The sequence below is a fragment of the Mustela nivalis genome (genome assembly GCF_964662115.1).
Source record: "Mustela nivalis genome assembly, chromosome: 18".
Classification (NCBI taxonomy): Eukaryota; Metazoa; Chordata; class Mammalia; order Carnivora; family Mustelidae; genus Mustela; species Mustela nivalis.
In genome coordinates, this window is record NC_139037.1 from 53,279,894 (window position 1) to 53,307,887 (window position 27,994).

Genomic DNA, 27,994 nt, shown 5'->3' on the forward strand with positions numbered 1-27,994 from the left:
GTCCCCGCCGCTTCTTTCGCACAGCATAATTGCCTTTGGGCTGTTTCCAGTGTTTTGGATATTGCAACTGGACATCTTACAAACATTCATGTGTAGAAAATAAAATGACCACAGAGAACTGATTTAGCACAGTACTGTGCCTCTGCAGCACCAAGCCGCCTTTGCCAGCCATTTGCAGGCCTGCTACCCGTTTCTAGCCCTGCTCCAGTTCATATTCGCTTCACTCCCCTGAGGAACCAGAGATCTCTAGGACACAGGTTGTGGCACAGACGCCAGGTTAACCTGTTTGCTCCCACTGTGTTCAACCCGGTAGGCCATCATCATGTTCAGAATCCACCTGATAAAGTCATGTAACCACAGGTCAAAGCATGAAGTCAGTACTTCATCGTTACCATGCAGGCCTAGTCTCCTACCTGATACTAAGTCTGTACCATCTCGTTTTCATAAGGCAGGCAAGGTGATCCTAGCAAAACACAAATCAATCATGAAAATTTTCCTGTTCTCAATTATCTAATGACTGCATTACAGAATCAAATCTCAAGTGTTGACATAACCAAATTTAGGTGCTTAAAAATATGTGTTGAATCCCTCCCCCCAATAATCCAGGGGTGTGTGATGAAAGATAAGACAACTCCTGCATAGCAAATATCCATTTCTTCTGCTCTAACCAGGATTCAAGGGTTTTTTTTTGTTTGTTTCTTTTTTCTTTTTTTTTTTTTTTAGCAAGATATCTTTATTGCATCAAGAGAAAGACTGGGTAGAGGAGAGAGGACAAGAGCCCCAGTCATAAGAGGAAGAAAGAAAAGAAAAGAAAGATCACACGTGCAATGAAGCGGGTTACGGAGGAAATGGGAACTATGAAATTATGGCAACGTTCAGAGGTGATAGGGCTGTGAACAACGTAAAGGTTCTCCAGTACACTCAAGAGGAATCTTGCCTCCTTTCATATGCTAGCTTTCTTCCATCTTAGACTGAGGTTCTCATGCCTTTTATTTTACTTATCCTGGGCCTCCCATTCCTCTTCTGCTCCTCCCTTTTATAGTAAACATTTATTCTAATAATGCACATGTACACAAAACGTTTTTTGAACAATTCTGTTCTTTTAGAACTGCCTTACAATTGCTCATTCTTTGCAAAGATAGAGCTTTTTCTTTATAATCCACTCATTTTCATCTTCCAAGTCAATATATAATTATTTTTCTATACCACACAGGATATGTGACTCTATAAAGCAGCACCATGCAACATGCAATAATGAAATGTTCTACATCTATACCGTCCAACAGGGTAGTCACTAGCCACAAAAAACTATTGAACTCTTGAAATGTGAACCCTTAATACTGATGAAACACATTTTCAATTTAATTTTGATTAATTTACATTTAAATTTCCACATGTAGCTAATGGGTACTGAAATTAGTACAAAACTGTCAAGGAATATATAATCAATGTGGGGAGATAAGACATGGGAATTTTTTAAAAAGTATTTGAATCTTGGATTATTTATACATCTTTTTTCTTTCCAAGTTTTTATTTAAATTCCAGTTAGTTAGACTTTGTGGTGTGTGCCTTCCTATATGTACTACAGCCATGGAGTTTCTCTCCCCAGTAAATTCTCTCGTCTTTAGTGAGCTGAGACTTCCTGATGAAGGATTCCCCACCTTTACTGTATACGTGCATTTCTCCATTTTGTGAGTTCTCTGATGCTTAACAAATGGGAGCCTTAGTGCTGATGGGTTTTCCAATTTCAGGCATTTTCGTATGAATTTGCTCGTATTTTGTAAGGAGAAAGGATTTCCCATCTCCACAGTGCTCACCAAGGTTCTTTATTACACAGCTTCTGTTTTGACTGAATTTAAATTTGATTTCAGAATTTTTCCATGATTTTGCCTTAAAGGAAAGTGATCTTGGTCCAAATGAACAGTACTTTCAAAGACATTATGTTAACACATTGTTCAATATTTAGTCGTCTTTAGAAATCTCTGGGTATGCAATATCACTGCAGATGATCATCAGTTTCCTCGACTTCTAGGAAAGAAGAGAACAATGAATGCCCAGGTGTGGACTGGCCAGTCTCTAGTATTGAATGTATGACCTCAGAATGAAAGAATCTTTAATAATTTTCCTTATTTCTTGAACACTGGTTAAAAACACAATACACAAAACTCGAGTGGCAAAGGCAAAAAGCATATAAATGAGCTTAGATGATTCACAATGAGTAAATATAGAGTCAGCTGCTTTCTAGATAGCATCTTGTAAAAACATGCAGAGAGTAGAAAATAAGAAAGCCACTGTTAGAAGAGAAAATAGAGGTGGAAGGAAAACATCATCCAAAATTCCAAGGGCTGCATTCAGTCATTCCACAAATCCTGATAAAATGCCTGTTAGGTACAGGCCACAGTGCTGGTATTGGGGACACACAGACATATTATTCTCACTGAGCTTATATTCTAGTTAGGGAAAATAAAATAAGCAAAGAAGAAAAGGAGGAAGCTTTAAATTATAAGAAGTGGTTTGAAGAAGTAAAGGAGATGAAGAGGGGTGGAGAAAATTAAGATACACTACGGGGTAAGGCAAGTCTCAACCCGTGAGTTCAAAATGGGGAATGGGGGGATAAGGAACGTGAGGAATTAAGGTTTACTCCTAAATATTTTGCTTCAGTCAAGAGGTAAATGGAAACTGCCTTCAAGAGGGTGAATGTTACTGAGGTTCAGAATGTGGGGGAAATAAGAGGACTTTTAGAAGCACATAAACATTTAGATTTTTATTAGACCATAAAGTGCCAGGACCCAGTTGGATATATCAATGTTGAGTATTGGCTTGTGTGGACAGAGCAGTGTGAAAAACATCAGTATATAAATATTTAAAAATAAAGGATGAGCTGAGATCATGTTCAGAGAATGCACAGATTGAAAGAAAGTTGAGGGCCAAGATGTTAATCACTCAAATATTTAGACTTCTGGTTGGGAAGATCCCACCAAAGGAAACAAACTGATTATGCTGGTCAAGGATAGAAGCAGATGCTTATTATGAACAAATAGTTCAGCGAGGCAATTCAGAAGGTTGAAACCTCAGTGTTTGATTTCAGCATATCTATGGTACTCCTAGGCAGTTGTCCTGTTTCTAAAATTTACTCTTTTCTTCATTCTGCATAGTAAATTCACACTGGTCACATGTTTAGAGAGTAACCCCCCCTTTTTTTTTTTTTAAAGATTTTATTCATTCATTTGACAGAGATCACAAGTAGACAGAGAGGCAGGCAGAGAGAGAAAGAGGGGGAGGAAGCAGACTCCCCACCAAGCAGAGAGCCCGATGTGGGGCTCGATTCCAGGACCCTGGGATCATGACCTGAGCTGAAGGTAGAGGCTTTAACCCACTGAGCCACCCAGGCGCCCCTAGGAAGTAACTCTTACCTCAACACTCCAACTTTCAGTTTAGCAGAGGTATGTTCCTGAATAAAGGGGCAAAGATGAGAGATGATGACCATCCAGGAATTTCCAACAGACTGGATGGACACACAGAGTTCTCCAAAGGCAGATGTCCTTCTAAAGATTTTATTTTATTTCTTTGAGAAAGAGTGCAAGCTAGAGAGAGCTCAAATGGTAGGGAGGGGCAGAGAGAGAGGGAGAAGCAGACTCGTCCCTGAGTAGGCTTGATCCCAGAATGCTGAGATCATGACCCAAGCCGAAGGCAGACACTTAACCAACTGAGCCACTCAGGTGCTCCGCACATGTGTTCCTAAACATGGTAAGAAAAACATACTGTGCATGCTGTACCCATACAGATGTCACAACTGACCTTCTCCCACTTTGAAATCCCTAATGCACCGATCCCTCATCCTGCATTGGACTGCATCTTCTTCCATAATCCTACATTTCTGTCTCCATGCTGGTATCAGTTAAGCAGCCGGAAGGACCACTTGCCTCCTTTGGAACCAAGATTCAAGCCAGCTATACGTTGTTTTTCCTAACCACTGGCTATTCCTTATTATTGCTATACAGTTACTACAAGGTAGAAATTAAGAGGACCCAGAGCTAGAAAAAAACAAAGTAAAAGACCCTACAATAATGCTATCTCAAAGAACTCAATTACTAATGTATAAAATCTAAACATTGAATGTGGCAATAAAAGTTAACATTACCTTGACTACCCCATTTACCCATTTTCATTCCACTACTTCCCCCACAAATAGCCTCTGACACTGGCCTTCAGATGGCTAGCTTCAGACCAATCTGTGGCAGTCTTGGCCATGGCTTTGCACATTTCCTATTATTTATGCCTTCATCCTTTGTCCTTCATTATATATATATATATATTTTTTTTTTAAGATTTTATTTATTTATTTATTTAGAGAAAGAACATGCACAAGCAAGGGAAGGGGCAGAGTGGGGAGAGAGAGAATCTCAATTAGACTCCGTGCTGAGCATGAAGCTCAATGCAGGGCTCCACTGCATGACCCTGAGATCATGACCTGAGCTGAAGTCAAGAGTTGGATGCTTAACTGACCGAGCCATCCAAGTGCCCCACATGACCTTAATTTAAAACCTAGATATGCTCCCAAATATCATGCCATCATTCCCCATGCTCTCTATATAACTATAGGTTCTATTTCCTTTGGATTTCCACAAGATCACATCTTTACTAACCATTTTGACACGTAACCTCAACCTTGAAATCTAGCAGAAATACCTTGGGTTCAAAATCTACGTTGCAGGGGTGCCTGCGTGGCTCAGTTGATTAAGGCTCTGCCTTCAGCTCAGGTCAGGATCTCAGGGTCCTGGGATCGAGCCCCACATCGGGCTCCCTGCTCAGTGGGGAGTCTGCTTCTCCCTTTCCCTTGGCCCCTCCACCTGCTTGGTCTCTCCCTATCAAATAAATTAAATAAAATCTTTAAAAGAAAAAAGTGTAGGAGGAGCCTGGGTGGCTCAATTGTTAAGCATCTGCCTTCAGCTGAGGTCATGATCCCAGGGTCCTGGGATGAAGCTCCACATCAGCAACTCAATGAGGAGTCTGCTTCTCCCTTTCCCACTGCCTGCCGCTCCCCATGCTTATGTGTACACACTCTCTCTCTCTCAAGTAAATAAAATCTTTTAAAAAAAATAAAACCTATACTGCATACAGATTTTCATGTATCCATGTCATATATTCACCACAAAAATCTTTGCCTCTAGAGAGTATTTTTTGCTTCTGTTGAAATTCAGCATTTAAGCTGTGAGTCACCAAGTAAATTGCCACAACAGCATCCTCTAGAGAACTTTAAATACTGACATCCCCAGACTTGCACCCAAAATCTAACTAACCGGACCGAGAGGGAGAGGCCTGGATACATGCATTATGTACACATTCTCCCAACAAGAGCCTAGGCTTTAAGAAATACTTGAAAAATAGATGAATACAGTGTTTTTAAGGCTGCGTTTCAATAGTCTGGACACAAAGTACAATGAGAATTCATAGAAGGAAGACACAAGGGTGTGGTCAAAGACCACGTCATGAAAAGAGAATTTAAAGTGAAAAAAGTATACATATACGCAACTGTATGAACGGGAAGACAACAGTAAGATCACCTTCCTGTCCCTTACTTGATCTCTTACTTGATGAATCAGCAATTCCAGATAATGTTTATGGATTACTTCCTCTTTTTTTTTTTTTAAAGATTTTATTTATTTCAAAGAGACAAAACACGAGAGAGAGAGCACAAGCAGCAAGGAGGGGCAGAGGGGGAGGAAGAAGCAAGCTGACTCCCCAAGCCTGACACAGGACTTGATCCCAGGATGCAGGGATCATGGCCCAAACTGAAGGCAGATGCCCAACCAACTAAGCCACCCAGATGCCCCAGCACTTACTTTCTTGAAAGACATTTTTGTTCTGCTTCTAGAAAATTAGCCTCTCTGAGATCTTCCAACCTCACCACCTCTTTCTTAACTCCCACTATTCTTTCTTTCTTTAAGATTTTATCTATTTGACAGAGAGAGAGATCACAAGTAGGCAGAGAGGCAGGTGGTGAGGTGGGTAGAGGAAGCAGGCTCCCCACTGAGCAGAGAGCCCGATGTGGGGCTTGATCCCAGGACCCTGAGACCATGACCTGAGCCGAAAGCAGAGGCTTAACCCACTGAGCCACCCAGGCGCCCTACCCCCCACTATTCTTTCTTAACTACTTTAGTAGATACTTGTTTTTCTAAACTTTTAGAGGACCCTAAACTTAAAAAGAAGATGAAGAAGAAGAAGAAGCAGGTGGAAGAGAAAGTGATTAGTTCCTCAAGAAAATTTCTGAATTCATTTAGGAGTTTCTGTGAACTTAGGAGCCTTTATAGAGAATAAGAGCTTAACTCATCAAAGTGAAGGCAAGCTTTAACTAAATTAGAACAGAGCAAGAGACAGAAAATAGAACCTTTGGTCAATTTCAGAGTGGAGAAAGAGAAGTATGTTAATTCACTCAGGTTGCTATAACAAAAAATAATAGAAATTTATTTCTCATATTTCTGGGGGCTGGGAAGTCCCAGATCAGGGTACCAAGAGATGTGGTGTCTGGAAGACCTCCTTTTTCATAGGCAGTGCTTCCCAGCTACAACCTCCTATGGCAGAAGAGGCAGGACCTTACCTTCATAACCTAATCACTTCTCAAAGGCCTCACCTCTTAACACCATCCCCTTGGGGATTAGGATTTCAACATCCCATCCTAACCTTGAGAGAACACATTTAGTCTAGAATAAGTTAAGAACCCACGGAAACACACAGATCAGATGACGCTGTGGGCACAGCATCTAAAGTGAGGTTGAATGCTAGGAAGGAAAATCACTAGTTTGCAATAGAATGGGAAGATAAACTAGTTGGAAGACTATGTTGAATTCAAAAGTCTACCTTTGGAGTAATGCCCGGAAGGTGAGATTTCATAGTAAGGGAGGTAGGAGGTAGAAGAAGTAGGTAGAGACACTGTTATAATGAATTTAAAAAGGAGATTTGAGTTGGGGTGCTCGGGTGGCATGGTCAGTTAAGCATCTGACTCTTGGTTTCAGCTCAGGTCATGATCTTGGGGTCTTGAGACCAAGCCTGCATTGGTCTCCTCACTCAGCACAGAGTCTGTTTAAGATTCTCTCTCCCTCTGCCCCTTGCCATCACTCACACACACTCTTTCTCTAAAATAAATAAATAAATCTTAAAAAAGAGGAGATCTTAGAAATGTAGGAAGAAGAGAACCAAACAACAACAAAAAATCAAGATGTACATAATACAAGCAGGGATCCGCTCTCTGAAGAACAAAAGGGCCGTAGTTTCCTCGACTCCTACACAGAAGCTCTCGTGAGGGAAAAAGGTTATGAGCGGCAGTTGTTTAGACATCCTCAGACACTGTCACCGCTCTGGAGCCTTCCCTGAATGATGGGAATGTGACTTCCTCAGCCGTCCACCTTGCTGTTCTCACCCACTCACCTGAATGGGTTCAACTGTGGACTTCCTCTTTTTCTTTCTTTTTTTTTTTTAAGTTTTTATTTATTTCTTTATTTGTCGGGGAGAGAGAGAGAGAGAGAGAGAACGCATGCACAAGCAGGCAGAGTGGCAGGCAGAGGCAGAGAGAGAAGCAGGCTCCCTTCCAAGCAAGGAGACCAATGTGGGACTCGATCCCAAAACCCTGGATCATGACCCCAGCCAAAGGCAGCAGCTTAATCGACTGAGCCACCCAGGTGTCCAGGTGGACTTCCTCTTCTATCACCTACAGTTCTTGCCCTCATTCCAGCTAGGAGAGCACAACTGGTTTGCTAGCTTTATAAACTGCTTGTGCAAAAGAGAACATTTTGAAATGGGCTGGGGTCTGTCAAGATGGAGGAATGCTACATTTGAAGGATGGAGACAGTTTTCACATCTGCAACCCAGAGGCTTTTCTCTCAGGAGACAAGTCATTATATACTCTTGTCTGAAACGAGAAAAGGATCTGAGAATCTACCACTTGGGAGCACTGCAGATACTCAAAAGCATTAAGTGGCTAACAGAGGAAAGACCACTGATGGGTCCCTCTGAGTGACACAGGGGAGCTGTCCTCACCCACTGACACCAGGTTCCTATAATTCTCCAACATCACGTCCTGGTGCAGGTCGTGGGGGGGGAGCCAGGAGCTGCCACTCTTCCCAGGTGAAGTCCATGGCCACATCCTCCAGTGTCAGCAATTCCTGTAACAATAGGTCCTCTTTAACATGACTGTTTCCCATTTATTTTTTTAAAGATTTTTTTTATGTAATCTCTACACCCAGTGCAGGCCTTGAACTCACAACCTTGAGATCAAGGGTCGCATACTCTATATACTGAACCAGCCAGGCACACCTCCCTTTTACTGGTACAGAGGTTATGTAAAGGAAGTTATTCTGTTATTTTCACCATATATGCTGCATTAATATAAGCAGTTAAAAAAAAAAAAACACTTTGTAGGGGCATCTGGGTGTCTCAGTTGGTTGAATGCCCAACTCTTGATTTCGGCTCAGGTCATGATCTCAGGTCCTGAGATTGGCCCCTTTCTGGGCTCTCTGCTCCATCTCCCTCTTTTCCTCCCCCGACCCTTCATCTTCCTCTTTAAAGACGACACAGTTAAAGAACTAGTTAAAGAACAGGAACTATAAAGAGACAAGTAGGCAGATTTGAGAAAGAGTATTTCTGAAAACGGAAACACACATATTTTAAAAGCATATGAGAGGCATTGAAGGGGCAGTTAATGGATTAGAAATTACCCAAATTGTAGCATGGAGCTACGGAAACTAGGGAGAATATTCTGTAAGGGCATGATAATTTGCTGAGAACTCACTGAAAACTGTTATACTCAGTTACCGTTTATGATAGTTAAACGATACAGATTAACATCAGCCAAGAAAAGTGGCACAAAAGGCAGAGTACAGAAAAGTTCCAAACAAGGAGCTTCCAGCTGTCCTCCCACAATGGAGTTATGGGCAGTGTCACTTCCTTGGCACAAACTTGTGACCATAGGCAGGGGGAACTGCCAACAGAGAAAGCTCACCTGAGCCTTATCTCCACTCTCTATCAGGGATCAATCATGTCAACTGGGCAGGACACACAAATGGCTGACTTCAGTCTCCTGCTTCTCCACAGACCCAGACACTCCTTGATACACAGCCCCACCCCAAAATCACACTGTGCCTTTTCCTTTGCTGTCTTAATCTCTAGCCTTTCTATAATAAATGTAACCTTGAGTATAACAAGTGTTCTGAGTTCTGAGTCTTCTTAGCAAATTATCAAACCTAAAGATGGTCTTGGGGACCCCCAACATAAAAAGGAACTTGTTTGCTAAATATATATATAATATATGCATAAATATTAACCATTTAAATATATATACATATTTTACTTTTTAAAGAAAACTACCTACTTGAGTCATGTATGCATTTTAAAGATAAAAGTTTCAAATGATTGATAGATAGATAGACAGGAAGAAATAAAAGAAAGTAAGAAAGGAAAAGAAAAGAAGGAAGGAATGAAGGAAGAAATGACTATTAACCTAATCTCTGGGCCTAATCTTTAGGAACTTCCCTTAAAGTTCCAAGCTTCTAGTTAAGGGTAAATAGTCCCGATCCAGCAGACATCCAGGAGCCCACCAAGAGTCACTTTATTAGAACTAAAGATACCTCTATCACCAGAAGTTCCAAGGGATTTAACAGTTCTGTGTAAGATACTCCTATTACCCCTATAACTCAGGAAATTAAAAGGGTTTTAGCAGCTCTGAGTCAGGAACTAGGAGCAGAGACCAAATATGTATTTCTTATTATGTCAAACTAAGCCTTTGGAATCAAAGATCTCGCTCAGGAACCAGCTTAACCTTAACCACTTTCTACAGATTTTCTCAGGGGCCCTTATCACCCAGCCTGCATCTCAGATAGCAAGGCAATTTGGTTCAAGGCCCAGAAACTTCCTGACTCTCTAACATCATCAGAGGAAAAGGTTCAAAGACCAAAGGCAGGGATACTGTGGGCAGAAATCAGTAAATACAACTTTTAGAGACATTCAAGGTACATCCCTCCAAAATCAACTCTCCTTTTCACTTGAACCTCCATGGTCCTACATGAGGAACAGCTGAAGAGCTTCCACTTCCATTTTCCAGCCTAAAGCACTTTCAATACAATGGAATCTGGGGAGCCTGGGTGGCTCAGTCAGCTAAGCGTCCAACTCTTGATTTTGGCTCAGGTTATGATCTCAAGAGTTCTGAGCATGGCATGCCGGCATGGAGTCGGCAGCTTGGGATTCTCTTTCCCTCTGCCCCTCCCCCCACTCACATGCTCTCTCAAATAAAAAAATCTTTTAAAAAATTAAAAAAAAAAAATAGTGAAATCTCTCCTGTTACCTATAGTGCCTATGTCTATCATTGCCCCCAGGGACAAACTGCTTTTCCATAAAATGCACGTGTTTGTATGTATCTGATGCATGTATGTGTGTATATACATATATAACATTTATAACATATATAAATGTGTATATACATATATATTTATATATATATATATAAAACAAAATCCCTTAAGAGGGATTTTGAAGGACTGAGTGGAAAGTAGCATTTGTCTATACCACAGCCCAGAGTTCCTGGGACTCCAAAGCTTCAGCCTCTCAACCAGATACATAGGGGCCTTACCAGATACTGACATATGGCCCTGTATTAATCCTCAAACCTGGAAAAGGCACTATCGTTTACTGATGGCTGCCAGCACTATCATTAGCCCAATATGAATTTCCAAATTTGAAATGGCATTCATGGACAAATGCCAGCATCCCTCCCCTGTCCACATCAATCCTTATGTTCAAATAATAATCTCCAATACCTCAGAAAGTGACTTTATTTGGAGACAGGGTCTTTGAAGAGATAATTCATTGGAAATAAGGTCACACAGGCCGGACCCTAATCCAGTGTAAGTGGTCTCCTTATGAGAAGAAATTCGGACACAGACACACACAAAGGGAAGACTGTGTCTTGAAAGTGGTCATCAACAAGCAAGGGGAGACTTCTGAAGGAACCAGCCCTGTGGACCTTGATCTCACACTTTAGCCTCCAGAACTGTGAGCAAGAAAAGTCCGCTGTTTTAAACACCCAGTCCGTGTTTTGTTATGATAGCCCAAGCAGACTAATATACCCACCCGCACTAGGCCAGACAAGGCAGAGTGAGCCCAGCAGACCCCGAACCCTGACCTCACTCACACCATGTGCAATAGTTGAGAACATGGTACACGGACCAAGGACAAAGTGATGAGCCCTCAAATGTACAAGAGCATTTCCCTAAAATGCACCAAGATGGAAATGGAACATTTCAGAATTCTAACAAAACAATGTGGTTATCATTTGGCAAACAGCGAGCTTAGTGCTAGTTAGAACTAATTTTTATGAAGGTGAGGGAGTGGAGCAGTAGAGGATGCAAGATGAGATGGCCTTCTTAAAGAGGATAACACAGACTCTATCCCACTACAATGTTTTATTTACCTGGGAGCAAACCTTGGAAAGGTGAGTTCAGCACCTGGTCAGGTTCAGGGTAGGCCACGCAGCCCATTCAGGGACCTGACTGCAGATTTAAGTAGGAGGACGCTGACCACCATGATACAATGTGTAGATCCACAAGACAAGGAGCGGAGAAGACCTGGAGACCAAGTCGAAGAGGAATCCATTTCTGATTAAAGAGCATCTGCCTGGCATCCGTCTTGTTAGAGGTCATTAGTTTGCATGTTTTGTTCACCAGAGTATCCCATGTCTACAACAGTGCCTGGCACAGAGCAGATGCTCAAAAAATGTTATTTGTAGTAGTGAATTGAGTAATTGACTCAAGAGTTTGGAACACACCAAATTTCCACTTTTTTCCCTTGTAAGCAGGACTCATGGTTTTTAAGCTGGATAGATCTTTATTGAACCAAGAGAAAGAACCCTGAGTACAGAAGAGATGACACGGGCCCCATTCCCCTGATGATGATGCCACATCATGTCTCCATTCATCACAACACAGAGGAGCTGGGATCCCTGAGATGTTGGCAACTCTTAAGTTGCCATGGCAGTGGCAGACCATGGACCAGAGTCAGGGCTCTTCTCCATGACATGACGGAATTCTCACCTCCACCCATCTAACACAATGTCCTCAATATTTAAAGTGACATCTCTTTCTTCCATTAATTGGGCTTGTTCTGCAGATCCTATTCCTTCACTGGTCTGCCCCTTCTATATTGCCAGAGGCCTCTATTCAGGATTCTTTTTTTTTTTTTTTAATGTTCCTTGGATAGCACTGATCTTTGAAATTTTATTCCCATAGCTCCTTTATTTCACTGACAAAAATATGTTTGATTGATTAGTCTGTTAGGTCATTCATTTAAGTCAAGCATTCACTTTAATCACCTTTCAAAGCTATGTAATTCTTTCCTATTTTTATATGTGCTGGGGAATATACGACTGTCTGAACTAACCAGATAGGCATTTATAATCCAAATGGAGAGTTAAGATACGAACCTTTAAAAAAGTTTCCATATCCCATTTTACATGTGTAAAACTAAGTGAATCCTTTCCTGCTCCCTCTCCAAATAATAATGTGCCCTTGAACAAGAAGTTACCAGGATACTCTGGACCTTCTAGAGTATGTCCTTTTCAACTAATGTAGGTTTTTGATTACATTTGTTGGAGGGTCAAATTGCTACACACATATAATCCAGCTTTAAAAAAAAAAAAAAAAAAAAGCCAGGTTAGGGGAACCTGAGTGGCTCAGTCGGTTAAGCATCTGCCTTCAGCTCAGGTCATGATCCCAGGGTACTGGGATCAAGCCCCACATCAGGCTCCCTGCTTCTCCCTTTCCTTCTGCCTTCTACTTCCCCTGCTTGTGCTCAGCTAAATAAATAAAATCTTTTTTAAAAATGCCAGCTTGAAGTCAGCAGGGACTTTTATTCAGTTCACTGACATCATATGTGGGTTCTAGAACATCACTAGGTAAAGGAAACAGTTGATCAACATTTTTCTGAGCGGTGTGTGTACCAGATTTCTAGGAAAAGAACCTGGCTGATAGGTTATTCATGGGTCCTGGAGAGTTGTTCCTTTGGGTGAGATTTACAAAGTAAAACACATCCAAACACATGACAGTACGCTACTGAATCCAACGTATTCACTTTCCTTTTGAAGGCTGAAGGATGGACTTTGATAGCCTAAAATAAACTGAATAAATTCAGAACCAGAGAAACACCAGAGCTAACCCTATAATGATGGTGGGTAGAAATGAAAGATTCATGTCCCCCAAAAAGGGAGGGGGTGCACTGTTAGAGCTCTAACCATTGATGTGCAATATATACCACCTGCTTTGAATTGAAGAGTGACCATTGTACCAATGAGGAGTTTGATTCAAGGCATACGGTCCTAAAATATACACTACGTACATTATCTGAAGTAAAATGATGTCAGACTTGTGGCAGAAATCTCTAAAATATTCATCTTCACAGGGCTTATTTGCTTTATGTGTTTTCTGGTACTTTGCCGAAGATATTCTGTATGATTTCCTCTGCCAAGGGATGAGGCAGAGTGCTCCACTGACCACCGGGCCACATGTACTGCCTTCAGGGTTCTTCCAACTGTTGTTCTCCTGTGTGAACTCTCTGACGCCTACTGGTCTTACTTCTGGGGAAGGCCTTTTTCCAGCGTCATTCTATTTCTACCAGCTATGAGCTCGCTGATGATATGGGACCTATGAAGCCCCCGGTAAGGTCTACCTTTCCACAAAGGCTTTTCCGATCTTTATACTACGTCTTTGCACTATGCCTGGTCTTTATACTGTTTGTCACCATACACACTTATTGGTCGCAAAATGAACAAGGAGGTTTTAGTCAAGGGTTTTCCACCTTGATCGTATCACATTTTATTTCAGCGTGCTTTTCGTGACATAAAATATGACAAAACTGATCAGTGAGGGCGCTACCGCATTCACTGCATTCAAAAGGTTTCTCTGTGTAAATTCTGTTATCTGCTGACGGTGCGCATCTGGCACCTGGATGTCCCACAGTGGCCATGTTCCCATCTGTTAGGAGTCCACGGAGATGCAAGGAAGTCTGAGCTGCTACAGTAGGCATTTGCACGGACACTGTGTTAACAGGGTCCTTCTCCTGCCTGCTGTCATTTGAAAGCGATGAGCTGTGGCTCTCTGCGAAGGGATTCTCCAATGCGACTGAACGTGTACCTTTCTCCCTTGCATGCAACATTCCCTTATGGTAAACCAGGCAGGACAGGTGAGAGAAAGCCTTCCCACAGTCAGCACATCCATAGGGCCTCTCTCCTGTATGAGTTCTCCGGTGTCGATTAAGGCACGACTTATCTCTAAAAGCCTTCCCACAGTCACTGCAGGTATAGGGTTTCTCTCCCGTGTGAATTCTCTGGTGGTTAATGAGACCAGACTTGTGTGAACAGGATTTTCCACACTCAGTACACACAAAGGGAGTCTTTCCAGTATGAAATCGCTGATGTGATATGAGGCATGTCTTCTGGCTAAAGCCTTTCCCACATTCGGTGCACACGTAGGGTTTCTCTCCAGTGTGAGTTCGCTGATGTATAAGGAGATTGCCCTTCTGAATGAAACCTTTCCCACATTCACTGCATATATAAGGCTTCTCCCCAGTATGCGTTCGCTGATGCACAATGAGATTGCCCTTCTGAATGAAGCCTTTTCCGCAATCACTGCATATATACGATTTCTCTCCTGTATGAGTCTTCTGATGGGCATTGAGCTGTGACTTCCAGCGGAATGTTTTGTCACACTCAGTGCATTCATAAGGCTTTTCTCCCGTGTGAGTTCTTTGGTGTTCAATGAGCCTGGACTTTCTGGAGAATGCTTTGTCACACAGACTGCATCCATGAGGCTTCTCTCCTGTGTGAACTCTCTGATGGTTTATGAGCCGAGACTTCTTGACAAAGCCTTTTCCACACTCACTGCACACATAGGGTTTCTCTCCTGTATGAGTTTTCTGATGCATGATTAGCCGGGATTTCTTGGGGAAGGCTTTGTCACATTCAGAGCATTCATACCGCGTCTCACCTACATGAGTTTTCTGATGTTCGGTGAGTCTGGACTTTCTGGAAAAGGCTTTTCCGCATATGCTGCACCCATGAGGCTTCTCTCCCGTGTGAACTCTCTGATGATCCATGAGCCGAGATCTCTTGAAGAAGCCTTTTCCACATTCACTGCATACATGGGGTTTCTCTACCTTGTCAGTTCTTTGATGCTTGATGAATTGGGAATTTTTATTCATAGAATTCCCACATTCAGGAAATTTAATTTCAGTACAATACTGGTCATGCTTTGTATGGGAGAAGGATTTTGTATCTCCACTAACCTCAACGAGATTCTTTACTTCATAGACTCTGTTCTGGTTGACTAAACTTACATTTGATTTCAGTGTTTTCTCATCTAAGCCAATGATATCATGATTTTGCCTTAAGGGAAAATTACTTTTACTCTGATGAATGATGTTTCCGAATGCATTATGTTCATGGCATTGTTTCATTCTCTTTGGACATCTTTGATTTTGCAAGTGCCCCTGTAGATGACCATCATCTTTCTTGATCTCTAAGAAAGAAAAGAAGAATAATTCTTTCCATGAGTTTGGTATACAATAAAACTATTTCACAAATGGCTTTTGTGACTTGAGCTGAAGACAGAAGCTTAACCAACTGAGCCATCCAGGTGCCCCAGCCTTGGGCTTTTGAACTCACCATTTGGTCTACTTGGAGCTCAGTTCGTCCAAGGACTCACATCCCTCATGCAGCTGCTCAAAGGCATCTTACCAAAGAGTTACTCCCATTCCCCGGAGAAGCCCCAGCTAGACTCCCAGGTGCTATAGCAGCTCCTGGGCTTCACACACTATCCCACTGCTGTCCCACTGATCTTCCTGGCACTTTTCACCATAAGACATATTCGTTTATTTAGATTAGTTTTGTTTCTCCTCGTACAAACTCATCTCTGTAAAGAGTTTTGTTGTTGCTGCTGCTATTGTTCACAGCTGTTGGGGCCCATGTGTAACATGCTACACACACACACACAAACACACACCCCAATTAAAATAATCAAAAATATTTAACACAATGAAACAAGGAAAGAGCCTCATGTATGGAACACATTAAGGAGACTCCTTCAAATATAGCTGACCTTGACCGTAGGAAAAGGGAAGCCAACTCTATATAAGCAAGAGCTCTATCATGGAAATTACTGATCAAAGAGAAATTTCCGGGCGCCTGGGTGGCTCAGTGGGTTAAGCCGCTGCCTTCGGCTCAGGTCATGATCTCAGAGTCCTGGGATCAAGTCCCACATTGGGCTCTGTGCTCAGCAGGGGGCCTTCCCTCTCTCTCTCTTTCTCTCTCTGCCTGCCTCTCCGTCTACTTGTGATCTCTCTCTGTCAAATAAATAAATAAAATCTTTTAATAAATAAATAAATAAATAAATAAGAGAAATTTCCTTCCTATTAGCCTGGTAAATAGGGCGCCAAGATGGCTCAGTTGGTTGAGCATCTGCCTTTGGCTCAGGTCATAATCTAGGGCCCTGGTATTGAACTCCACATTGGGCTTCCTGCTCAGCAGGACGTCTGCTTCTCCCTCTGCCCCCGCCCACCATTCATGTTCTCTCAAATAAATGAATAAAATCTTAAAAAAAAAAAAAAAAGACCAGTAATATGATTAGTTGGGACTTAATGTTACTGATTATCATAAGGAAAAGGAAAGATTCAAGAGAATGCATCCAGCAGTCTCATTTAAGATGGACTAAACTAATGATCAGAACAAATAATTATACAAGGAAATTAAAGCAAAGCAGGCATGGGGTTTAATGATGTGGTCTAGGCTGGGAACAAAGAATGACAAATTTTAAGAAATCAACAGGAATAGCCAAGACTTTACATAAGGGAGCTGAGAAGGTAAGGAAGGGTCCAACACTTCACTACCCCTGGTTCCCACAAAGAGCCCCTACAACTTATACCATTTCCTAAGTGATAAGAGTACTCAGAGCAACTTTTGTTCTCATGTTTAGTTTCTGACCTTGGCTCTTGACCCAGGGCTCATAAATCCCTTGGAATTTCCTGGGTGATAAGAGTGCCTTTTGGGGGCACCTGGCTGGCTCAGTGGGTTGAGCCTCTGCCTTCGGCTTAGGTCGTGATCTCAGGGTCCTGGGATCGAGCCCTGCATCGGGCTTCTACTCAGCGGGGAGCCTGCTTCCCCCCTGTCTCTCTGCCTGCCTCTATGCCTACTTGTGATCTCTGCCCATCAAATAAATAAATTAAAAAAAGAAAAAAAAAGGAGTGCCTTTTGTTCTAATAAGATGACTCTAGGTGGGCTGCTGGATGGGGGCTGGTCAGCAGAAAGACCAAGCTATCATTAGAATCTTGGAACATTCAGCCCTACCCTCCAACCTCCAGAAAGGGGAGAGGGTTGGAGACAGAGTTAATGACTGATTTGGCCTACGTGAGGAAGCCTCCAGAAAATTCTAGGAGTATGGGGTTCGGGGAGCTTCCAGGTTACTGAACACATGGAAGTGCTAGGAGACAGGGGCCTGGAGAGGGGATGGAAGCTCCCTGCCCTTTCCCACATACCTCACCTACGCATCTCTTCCTCTGGATGTTCATCCATGTCCTTTATCATATCCTTTTCTAATAAACTGGTAGACAACAAGTATTTCCCTGAGTTCTCTGAGTTGTTGTTGCAAGTAAGCAAATCTAAGGGAGAGGAGTTCATGAAAACCTCTGATTTATAGCCATGAGACAAATTTGAAACTGGGGACCTACTAAGTGTGACTGATATCTAAAGTGGGGGGCAATAAAAGAACACCCTTTTCCTCAATCAATAAGTGTGATAATTCTTTCCAGAAAAATAAAAAATATGGGTGCCTGGGTGGCTCAGTTTGTTAAGCGCCTGCCTTTGGCTTGGAACATGATCCCAGGGTCCTGGGATCAAGCCCTGAGTCAGATTCCCTGTTCAGCAGGGAGCCTGCTTCTCCCTCTCCCTCTGCCTGACACTCCCCCTGCTTGTGCTCTCTCTCTCTGTTTTATATATATATATATATATAAATTATATATATATAATATATAAATAAAATGTGGAAGGAAGGAAGGAGTGGGGGGCAGTCTCATGTGACAGAACCCTTAACTTGTGGGTTCTGAAGCTACCTCCAGATAGATAATGTCGAAATTGAGTTAAATGGTAGAAGACCTGGCTGGTGTCACAAAGAACCGCTTGGTGTGAGGAAAACTGCCAACACATGGTGTGAGAAGTCCTGTGTATGTGGTCGTGGTGTCAGGGTAAAGAAGATACGAGAGGTTTTCCTGCATGGCCAGACATTTAAGACATAAAGAACAGCAGCTACTGCGGAATGTTTATGTCCCCGCTTGCCAAAGTCACACTGTTGAAATTCTAACTCCCAAAAATGGAGGTGAATGTTAAGACGGGGCGCCTGGGTGGCTCGGTGTGTTGGGCCGCTGCCTTCGGCTCGGGTCATGGTCTCGGGGTCCTGGGATTGAGTCTCTGCTCAGCGGGGAGCCTGCTTCCCTTCCTCTCTCTCTGCCTGCCTCTCTGCCTACTTGTGATCTCTCTCTGTCAAGTAAATAAATAAAATCTTTAAAAAAAAAGAAGGGAAGCTGACATTGTTCAAAGGGGAGGGAAGTGCAGCAGCCAGCAGCCAGTGCTCAAAGCAAACATTTCCCTCTGGAGAGAGGTGTGGAAGACAGACTTCTGTAGAAAGAGAAGCAGAAGGAACAGGTAGTGACACAGTCCTGGGAGATAAAGGGTGGTAAGATTTGGGAATTCTAAAAAGATATCTAGAGAGAAAATTAATGGAGGGGCACCTAGGTGGCTCCATCGTTAAGCGTCTGCCTTAGGCTCCAGTCACGATCCCAGGGTCCTGGAATCGAGCCCTGAATCCGGCTCCCTGCTCAGTGGGAAGCCTGCTTTTCCTTCTCCCACTCCCTATGCTTGTGTTCCCTCTCTTGCTGTGTCTCTCTCTGTCAAATAAATGAAATCTCTAAAAAAAAAGAATTAATGGAGGGGTGCCTGGGTGGCTTAGTGGGTTGGGGCCTCTGCCTTCAGCTCGGGTCATGATCCCAGCGTTCTGGGATTGAGCCCCGAGTTGGGCTCTCTGCTCGGCGGGGAGCCTGCTTCCTCCTCTCTTTCTCTGCCTACTTGTGATCTCTGTCAAATAAATAAATAAATAAAATCTTAAAAAAAAAAATTAATGGAGACCTGTATGAAACAAACAGGGATTGAACCCAAGAAGTGGTAAGTGCTCTAAGCACTTCAAAGAAAAAGAGCCCTTCTCAGGGAGATTCCTGGAGCTCTGTTCATATGGCCTTAGACACCCTTGCAGCTGGGACAGGTCTGAGTGACTAAATACGACTTCCTCACCACCTTCCTTGTTGGTTTTCTCTCACCTGGACAGATTCGACTGCGGATTTCATCTTCTGTTGTCCATAGTTCCCCTTGTTCCCACCTGGAGAGTGCATCCGGCTTGCTGGCCTTATACCCTGTGCGTGGGAAATGAAAGAAGAGGTAGGCTCTGTGAACTGGCTGGTGTCTGCCAACACAGAACAAAGTCGTATTTCAGGAGTCACTCAATTTGTAGGTCGGCAAAGTTAAAGGTCTTCTCTCAGGATGGGCACATTATACCCTCGAATCTGGGGCCAGAGAATCTGGGGACTGAGAAGTCACCCTGCTGAGCAGCATAGACATACCAGAGCTCTCAGAAGCTGCAAGAGGAAAGACCACTGATGCATTCCTCTGAGTGACCCAGGGGAGCTGTCCTCACCTACTGACACCAGGTTCCTATAATTCTCCAACATCACATCCCGATACAGGTTCTGCTGGGCAGGGGCCAGGAGCTGCCACTCCTCCCATGTGAAGTCTACGGCCACATCCTCCAGTGTCAGAGTTACCTGTAAGAACACAGTTCTGTGTCATGGGAGTGTTCCTCTAGTTACTGAAATGGAAGGAATATAAAGGAAGTTGCTGTGCTTGTGTTCACCACAAGGCTACATCTATACATTTAGGTGTTTTGATTCTTTGTTAAAGGTTTATCTATTTATTTTAGAGGGAGAGCAAGCATGTAAGCAGGGGGGTGTGGGCACAGGGAAAGGAAGAGAATCTCAAGGAGACTCTAGGCTGAGTGCGGAGCCCTACACAGGGCTTGGTCCCAGGAGGCCAAGATCATGACCTAAGCCAAAATCAAGCATTGGCCACTTAACAGACTGAGCCATCCCAGCTGCCCCAGGTGTCTTGATTTTTTTAAAAACTACATTGTTGGGGGACACCTGGGTGGCTCAGTGGATTAAAGCCTCTGTCTTCAGCTCAGGTCATGATCTCTGGATCCTGGGATCGAGTCCCACATCGGGCTCTCTGCTCAGCGGGGAGCCTGCTTACTCCTCTCTCTGCCTGCCTCTCTGCCTACTTGTGATCTCTGTCTGTCAAATAAATGAATAAAATCTTAAAACAAAACAAAACAAAACAAAAAAAACACTACATTTTTGGGATGCCTGGGTGGCTCAGTCGGTTAAGCCGATGCCTTCAGCTCAAGTCATGATCCCAGGGTCCTGGGATCGAGTCCTGAATCGGGCATCTTGCTCGGCAGGGAGCCTGCTTCTCTCTCTGCCTCTGTCTGTCACTCTGCCTGCCTGTGTGCGTGCTCTGTCTCTCTTATGAGAAATACATAAATAAATAAAATCTTAAAAAAAACCCTACATTGTTATAGAAGGAAAAAATACATCCACAGTCAATCCTATATATAGCAAAATATTTTCTAATCATTCAGTAGCAATCAAGTTTCTGTAATAAGTAGCCATTAAATTCTGCTAAATTATAAACATTTCCAATGTATGTATTTGAACCATTAGCTCTATACAGGTAAAAAGGAACTTTACTTCTGCTATAGGACTTTGTAATCATTGGAATTTTTTTTAATCTTTAAATATGTTCAGGGACTTCTACAGGATTAAATTTTAAAAGGTAATAAAAGAGGAGACAGTATAAATTGGCTTTGAACATGAGCAAGGAACATATACTATCTTACATAAAGGCAAGTTCAAAAGCAAACCCTCTGGATCCCAACAACCTTGCCAGACAACAGTACCTTCAACACTTTACAGCCGTAACTGAACTCAAACACCAACTTAGTCACCTGTTCATATAGGACCTCTGAAAGTCATGCAACTCTCCCATTTTCTTAGGTCACCTAGGTTTTATTTCTAGATTAACCCTGACAGCCACAAGGCTGGGTCCATGGGTCACCTTTTTATGATCCCAGGAAGAAATGCGCCCACTGAATTCTCCTGGTCTAGCCTCGAAGAGCTCTTCCAGAAACCTTCTTTTGCACTTAGGAGAAAGTTGAAGCTTAGGACACTGTCTATCATATAACGTCTAGGAAGCACCATTAAACAAAAGTCCCAACAACTGAGTGCCACGAAATATATAGCGACATCCTTGTGGAACCAGGCTGCTTTCTCCTCTGTCATTGCAAATGCTGTGATCACCGTGATTCTCTAATTGTGATGGCCGCCAGAGCTAGCAGACATAAGCTGACAGCGAGCATAGCCTGTAGGATGCCCAGTCACCTGTGATGCTCTAACACTGGTCCCTCAGTGTGGATCCTATGAATATATTCCTGATCCTATCTGCCTTGATATTGAAAGTTGGAATCTAAATCTATTTCTGTACAGTCTGTTTCTACGCAAGTCCTACTTTACCAATTTAGTCTTTTCCATGTAATTCGACTGAGTTTGAAAGTTCTCCAGAAATCAATGACAGAATGAAGGAAGGAATAAAACAAAGTCACCTGGTCCTTAATCATTTTCTTCTGTTACTGGAAAACAGTCAGTAAAGGGGACTTGTGTGTTTAGTTTCTTCTTGAATTCATTCCCCTCAATTTCTGAAATTTTGGTGTCTGGTCAGTGGTGTCCCCACAAATGACCATACGCAGGTCCTGAGCCCACCTCTTCGCTTTACTTGTTGGATCTTGCTCCTACAGTAGAACCTAAGGGCTAAAAAGTAAATTCACTTTGAGTACACAGTTCCTCTGGACCAAGAAGTTATCGCTGCTCCTCCCCTCACAGGGTTTCAAGGCTAACTGTCCCTTTGTTTGGAATCCCAGAGTCTACTGCACTCTGGGGCAATGAAACACCAGACTGTGACTTTGTGAGCACCTTCTACTATGGACTGGAAGTGGTGTCTGTGAAAAGGAGCCCAGAAAGGAGAACCAGCATGCAAGATACCCCACAGCAGAGGGGCTTCTCACACAGGTCAGTTTTGGAAGAAATACACCTCAAAAGGTGAAGATTTGGATCTCTATTCCTTTAAGATCAAGAGTGCTTATGTATGAAAATTTTTGTACACACCTCACTTTGAAGACAAACAAGCTCAGCAAAGCATTATCCAACAAACCATTTTAATCATCATGTGAAACAAAACAAAGGCAAACCAAGAGAAAAAAAATTAAAGCCTATGAACAAGACTATTCTTTCTGACTATATATACATTGAGTGAAGTATAAAAACGTGCATTACATAGAACAAGTTCAAGAAAGCCATTATGTCTGGGGAGGGAAGGGAAGGGGAATCAGAGGTCATCACTGAAGTTGCATTCACAGTCAGTTTATGTCTTTAAAAAAGTACCACGACCAAAAAGACAAAACAAAATTAGTCATTATTATGTACATCATGGAGGAAAATCCCACTGAATGAAAATGGCAGAGTGGGAAGTTCCAAGGCTGTGTACCTCCACAGAAACACTGAAACAACAAGAAGAAGTGTCAGAATAAAGAATAAAACAACACCTTTATCCTAACTCTGAAAATAGTCACAGGTTTATAGCCCCAGAGTGATCACTCAGTCAAGAAAGAGGCAACTTGGGACGCCTGGGTGGCTCAGTTGGTTAAGCAGCTGCCTTCGGCTCAGGTCATGATCCCAGCGTCCTGGGATCGAGTCCCACATAGAGCTCCTTGCTCGGCAGGGAGTCGGCTTCTCCCTCTGCCTCTGTTGCCACTTGGCCTGCCTGTGCTCGCTCTTGCTCTTGCACACTCTCTCTCTCTTTCTCTCTCTCTGGCAAATAAATAAATAAAATCTTTAAAAAAAAAGAAAGAAAGAAAGAGGCAACTTAAAAATGATAGGAAAGCTCTGTGCCATTGTTATTTGCCCCTACTTCACTGCCTCCTCAGTTTGGTAGTCGTCCTAGAGACGGGAGCCAGCCTTCCCAGTGGGGGAGTCTGGTTCCTGGTCCTGGAATGAGTAGAGCAAACTGGATTTGCAAAGAATTGTGTTCACTTGTTCCAGCCTGTGTGAGGCCTACCTGAAGGGCTAATGCAATGTGCCCATCCCTCTAATTTGGACCTCACACAAGACAGAAAAGCAACGGATGTTTCTTAAAAACGATGTAAGGTGGGGGCACCTGGGTGGGTCAGTTGGTTAAGTGACTGACTCTCGATTTCAGCTCAGGTCATGACCTCAGGGTTGTGGGATCAAGCCTCAAGTCTAGCTCTGCACTTAGCATGCAATCTGCTTGAAATTCTCTCTCCCTCTTGCTCTGCCCGTCCCCCAACACATGTGCACTCTCTAAATAAATAAATAAACAAATAAATAAAATCTAAAAAAGAAAAAAAGCCACACACACACAAAAAAAAACAATATAAGGTGTACAAACCTTATAGTCAGATGGCTGATTATAGAATTTCATCTAAAAGTTGATCTCATTTTGGGGTCCCTGGTGGGCTGAGTGAGAACTTGTGACTCTTGATCTTGGGGTCATGAGTTCAAGCTGCACATTGGGTGTAGAAATTACTTAAATAAGTAAGTCCAAAACACACATTTCTTATAGCAGTGTTACATGACTGGCTACTTTAGGGGAAAGGTTTTAACAGTTTGTATTGAATACTTTCAATAGAGATCTTGCTAAAATCCAAGAAATCCACTTCTAGGAATCTTTGCAAAGGGAATAATGGAACAAGCATCCAAAACTGATATACAAGTATTATTAGGTCTGCTAACAGAGAATTCATTGAATGAATAAAAATTCACATATCCAGTGAAATATTATGCAGCTATTAGAAATGCTAACAAATGTCCGAAAAGAGGAAAAAATGCCTTAAGTAGAAAACGAGGGAGAATCCAAACCTGCTCTTGCGGGAGGGAGAAGCGGGGCGGGCTCGCCCTCCTACAGCCGTGAATCGTGCCTACGCCTGACCTGTGTCTTAAAAATAAAGAACGTTAAATGTCTAAAAATAAAGAAGGTTAGTTAGATTTTTTTTTAATGTCTTAGGAAATTAACAGGGAGGATGCCTTTGGTCTCTCTCTCTCTCTTTTTTTTTTTTAAGCTTTTTTGCATATGATTTGCAAGCAACAATTTTGTATAAAAAAATATATATATATATATCTCAATTTATGCATAGGATAAGCACATGAAAAAGATGCTCAGTATCATTCTTCAGAAAAATACAAATCAAAACCACAACCAAGATACCACTCACTCTCACTAGGATGGATATAGTTAAAAAAGGGGGGGGGGCACCTGGGTGGCTCAGTGGGTTAAGCTCTGCCTTTGGCTCAGGTCATGATCTCAGGGTCCTGTGATCGAGTTCCACATCGGGCTCTCTGCTCAGCAGGGAGACTGCTTTCCCCTCTCTCTCTCTGCCTGCCTCTCTGCCTACTTGTGATCTCTGTCAAATAAATAAATAAAATCTTAAAAAAAAAAAAAAAAAAGGAAATAACAGTGTTTGTAAGTATCTGGAAGAAATGGAACCCGCATAACTGCTAATGGAAATCCAAAATGATGCAGCCACTTTGGAGAATAATCTGGTAGTTCTTCCAACAGTTAAGCATATTTACCATGTGACCCAGCAATTCAGCAATTTCATACCAGGATTATATCCAGGAGAATTAAAAGCATGTCCACCCAAAAGTCTTTATACACAAAACCCAATGAGAAATCATGTCACACCTGTCAGGATAATAAAAATCAAAAACACAAGAAACAAGTATTGGCGGGAATGTGGAAAAATAGGAACCCTCATGCAATGATGGAGGGAATGCAAATTGGTATAGCCACCATGGAAAACATTATGGAGATTCCTTAAAAGACTAAAAATAGAACCTTATGATCTAGCAATTACACTCCGGGGTACTTACCCAAAGAATATGAAAACACTAATTCAAAGGGCTATGTGCATCCCAGGTTTACTGCAGCATGATTTACAACAGCCAAATTACAGAAGCAAACTAAATGTCCATTGACAGATGAATGGATAAAGAAAATGTGGTGTGTTATATATGTGTGTGCGTGTATGTGCATGTGTGTATAAAACACATTTATTATAACTAATATATAGATTATATATGTAATATATAATACATAATGCAATATTATTGGTATATATGGCATATATTAGTATTATATGATATATAACATATATAATGGAATATTATTCAGCCATAAAACAAGAATGAAATCTTGCCATTTGCAACAATATGGATGGGTCTACAGAGTATAATGCTAAGTGAAATAAGCCTGTCAGAGAAAGACAAATACCATATGATTTCGTTCATCTGTGGAATTTAAGAAACAAAACAAACGAACAAAAAAACACAGAGAGGCAAACAGGAGCACCTGGCTGACTCAGTCGAAAAAACTTGCAACTCTTGATGTTTGGGTCATGAGTTCAAGCCCCACGTTGGGTGCAGAGATTACTTAAATAAATAGAGAGAGAGAGAAACCAAAAAAAAAAAAAGACTCTTAACCATTGAGAACAAACTGATGGCTACCAGAGAGGTGGTAGGAGGGGCACTAGTGAAATAGATGAAGGTGGTTAAGAGTATACTTACCTTGGGGCGCCTGGGTGGCTTAGTAGATTAAAGCCTCTGCCTTCAGCTCAGGTCATGATCCCAGGGTCCTGGCATCCAGCCCCGCATCGGGTTCTCTGCTCAGCAGGGAGCCTGTTTCCCCCTCTCTCTCTGCCTCCCTCTCTGCCTACTTGTGATCTGTCAAATAAATAAATAAAATTTTTTAAAAAATTTTTTTCAAAAAAAAAAAAAAGAGTATACTTACCTTGATCATCACTGAGTAATATATGGAACTGCTGAATTACCATATTGTACAAATTAAATAACACGAGGTTAATTACACTGTAATTTTTTTAAAAAGTTTGTAAACAAATGTTTATAGGAGCATTATTTATAACAGCCAAAATGCAGAAACAACCCAAAACAACCCAAATATTCTTCAGCTGATGAAAGGACAACCAAAATGTGCTATCTCCACACAATGGGGTATTATTCAGGTATAAAAAAAGGAATGAAGTACATATACATGTTACCACATGGATAACCCTCTTACATTAAATGAAAGAAACCAATCACAAAAGTGCACATAGCATATGACTGCATTTGCATCGTTTATATGAAATGTCCAGGACAGGCAAATCTATAGAGACAGAAGGATTAGTAGTTGCTACAGGTAGAACTCTAATTATATGCTTGCTGAAACATTCAGGGAGAAATATATAAATGCCTGCTATTTACTTTGAAATACATGTTAAAAATTGTAAAAAGGTAGATTAATGATTGAGAAGTGATATATGGATAGATATAGAATGAAGGAAACAAAATCATGATGACAATCTAAGTGTTAGGTATAAGAGGTGTTCAAATGTAAAACTCTTTAAACTATGTTTGAACATTCTAATAAAAATGATAGGGAATGGGAAGCTCATAATACTAAGAATTCAGTGAAGTAAGCAGAAACAAAATAAGTACTTTTGATGTAATTGCTCTTCTAAGAGATAGTAATCAAAAGAGAACAAAAAATTGAAAGACACCATTCACAATGGCAAAAAAATTAAAGATCACGATGGGCAGGAGGGACAGGAAACCACATGTATGGGTAAATGGAGAATCATAATCTGCTTTCAAAGGTAATAACTGAATATTTAAGTATTTAAATTCTATCTAGGGGCACCTGGCTGGCTTAGTCGGTGAAGCATGCTACTCTTGCTATCAATGTTATGAGTTTGAGCCCCATAAGGGGTGTAGAGATTACTTAAACATAAACATCTTTAATTCTACCTAGATGAATGGAGAGATTGATTCCAGTCAAAATGGCACAGATTTGCTTCCTGACAGCATATACTGTAACAGAAGTTTTTTAAAGAAACATTTCCAAGTGGGTGTGCAAACACGTCCAGAGTAAATCTGCAGAAAGGGCAAAACCCTCATCTTTAGTAGAAACCACTTGGGTAATCTTTAATCCTCTCTCTCCAACAAAGCTCTCATAACTGCGGGGTCGAGAGAAGATGTGTAAACTCAAAAGCAAACTAGGGGCTTGGACTGGAGGGAAAGAAACCTTGGGACCTCAACCCACCCACCAACCTGCCTCAGCCGTCACAAACCTCTCAAGAGCCAACACACCTGGACCTCTCCGACCTCCGGAATAATCCCGACACACCAGGGATCGCTGACCGTGCGCCCCAGCACGTCTTTGAGCCGCAGGGTAAAACCCGAATCCGAAGCAGAAAGCACTTTCACTGACAAAACACACCCCTCCCTAGTCTTCAGTCACCGGGCGCTACAGACAGAAACCAAACCCTGACCACGAACGCGGAAACCGGGATCTCCACACACCTGTAATCACTAACCCCCACAGTCCTTCAGCACCGACTCCAAAGCCAGCGCACCCACAGACAGCCCCTCACGGGCTCCCACTTGCTTCCGCTCCCCAACGGACCCCGCGCCTCCAACCACCCGGGAAGCCACAGACACCTCGGTCCTCTCATCCCGCTCCACAAACCGAAACATACACACACCTGATTTTCTAGGGACCCCACCGCAACATCCCACAGGCTGCACTTCCGCGAATACTCCCGCCGCGCCCCTGCCCGGACTCCACGCCAGCGACGGCGGCTGACGAGGGCCAGAGACGTTTCTGCAGAGCCTGTACTTCCGGCTTTTCCTGGAGTCAGTATGTCTGCGCTCATCTGGCCACCGGTCCCCCAAGCGGCCA

The 27,994-nt window shown here is 42.4% G+C and overlaps 1 protein-coding gene and 1 long non-coding RNA gene across 3 annotated transcripts in view; one reads left to right on the forward strand and one right to left on the reverse strand.

The window, feature by feature from the left end:
• LOC309852832 overlaps positions 1-27,994 on the forward strand; it is a 642,903-nt gene that overhangs the window by 531,035 nt on the left and 83,874 nt on the right. The gene's annotated exons all lie outside the window — the stretch shown is intronic.
• On the reverse strand, positions 11,852-27,921 carry ZNF613 (zinc finger protein 613). 2 transcript variants are annotated; one of them, XM_082709987.1, is made up of 8 exons: positions 27,798-27,921; positions 25,822-25,977; positions 24,122-24,193; positions 23,648-23,761; positions 21,789-21,993; positions 19,770-19,896; positions 19,396-19,488; positions 11,852-15,554 (listed from the first exon to the last, which is right to left on the reverse strand). In XM_082709987.1, exons 5-8 carry the CDS (start codon positions 21,801-21,803, stop codon positions 13,822-13,824), a joined length of 1,968 nt encoding a protein of 655 aa, XP_082566113.1. In that variant the 5' UTR covers positions 21,804-21,993; positions 23,648-23,761; positions 24,122-24,193; positions 25,822-25,977; positions 27,798-27,921; the 3' UTR covers positions 11,852-13,821. The 2 variants fall into 2 exon arrangements, with proteins under 2 accessions (XP_082566113.1, XP_082566114.1); XM_082709988.1 differs by lacking the exon at positions 27,798-27,921 and adding an exon at positions 27,403-27,744.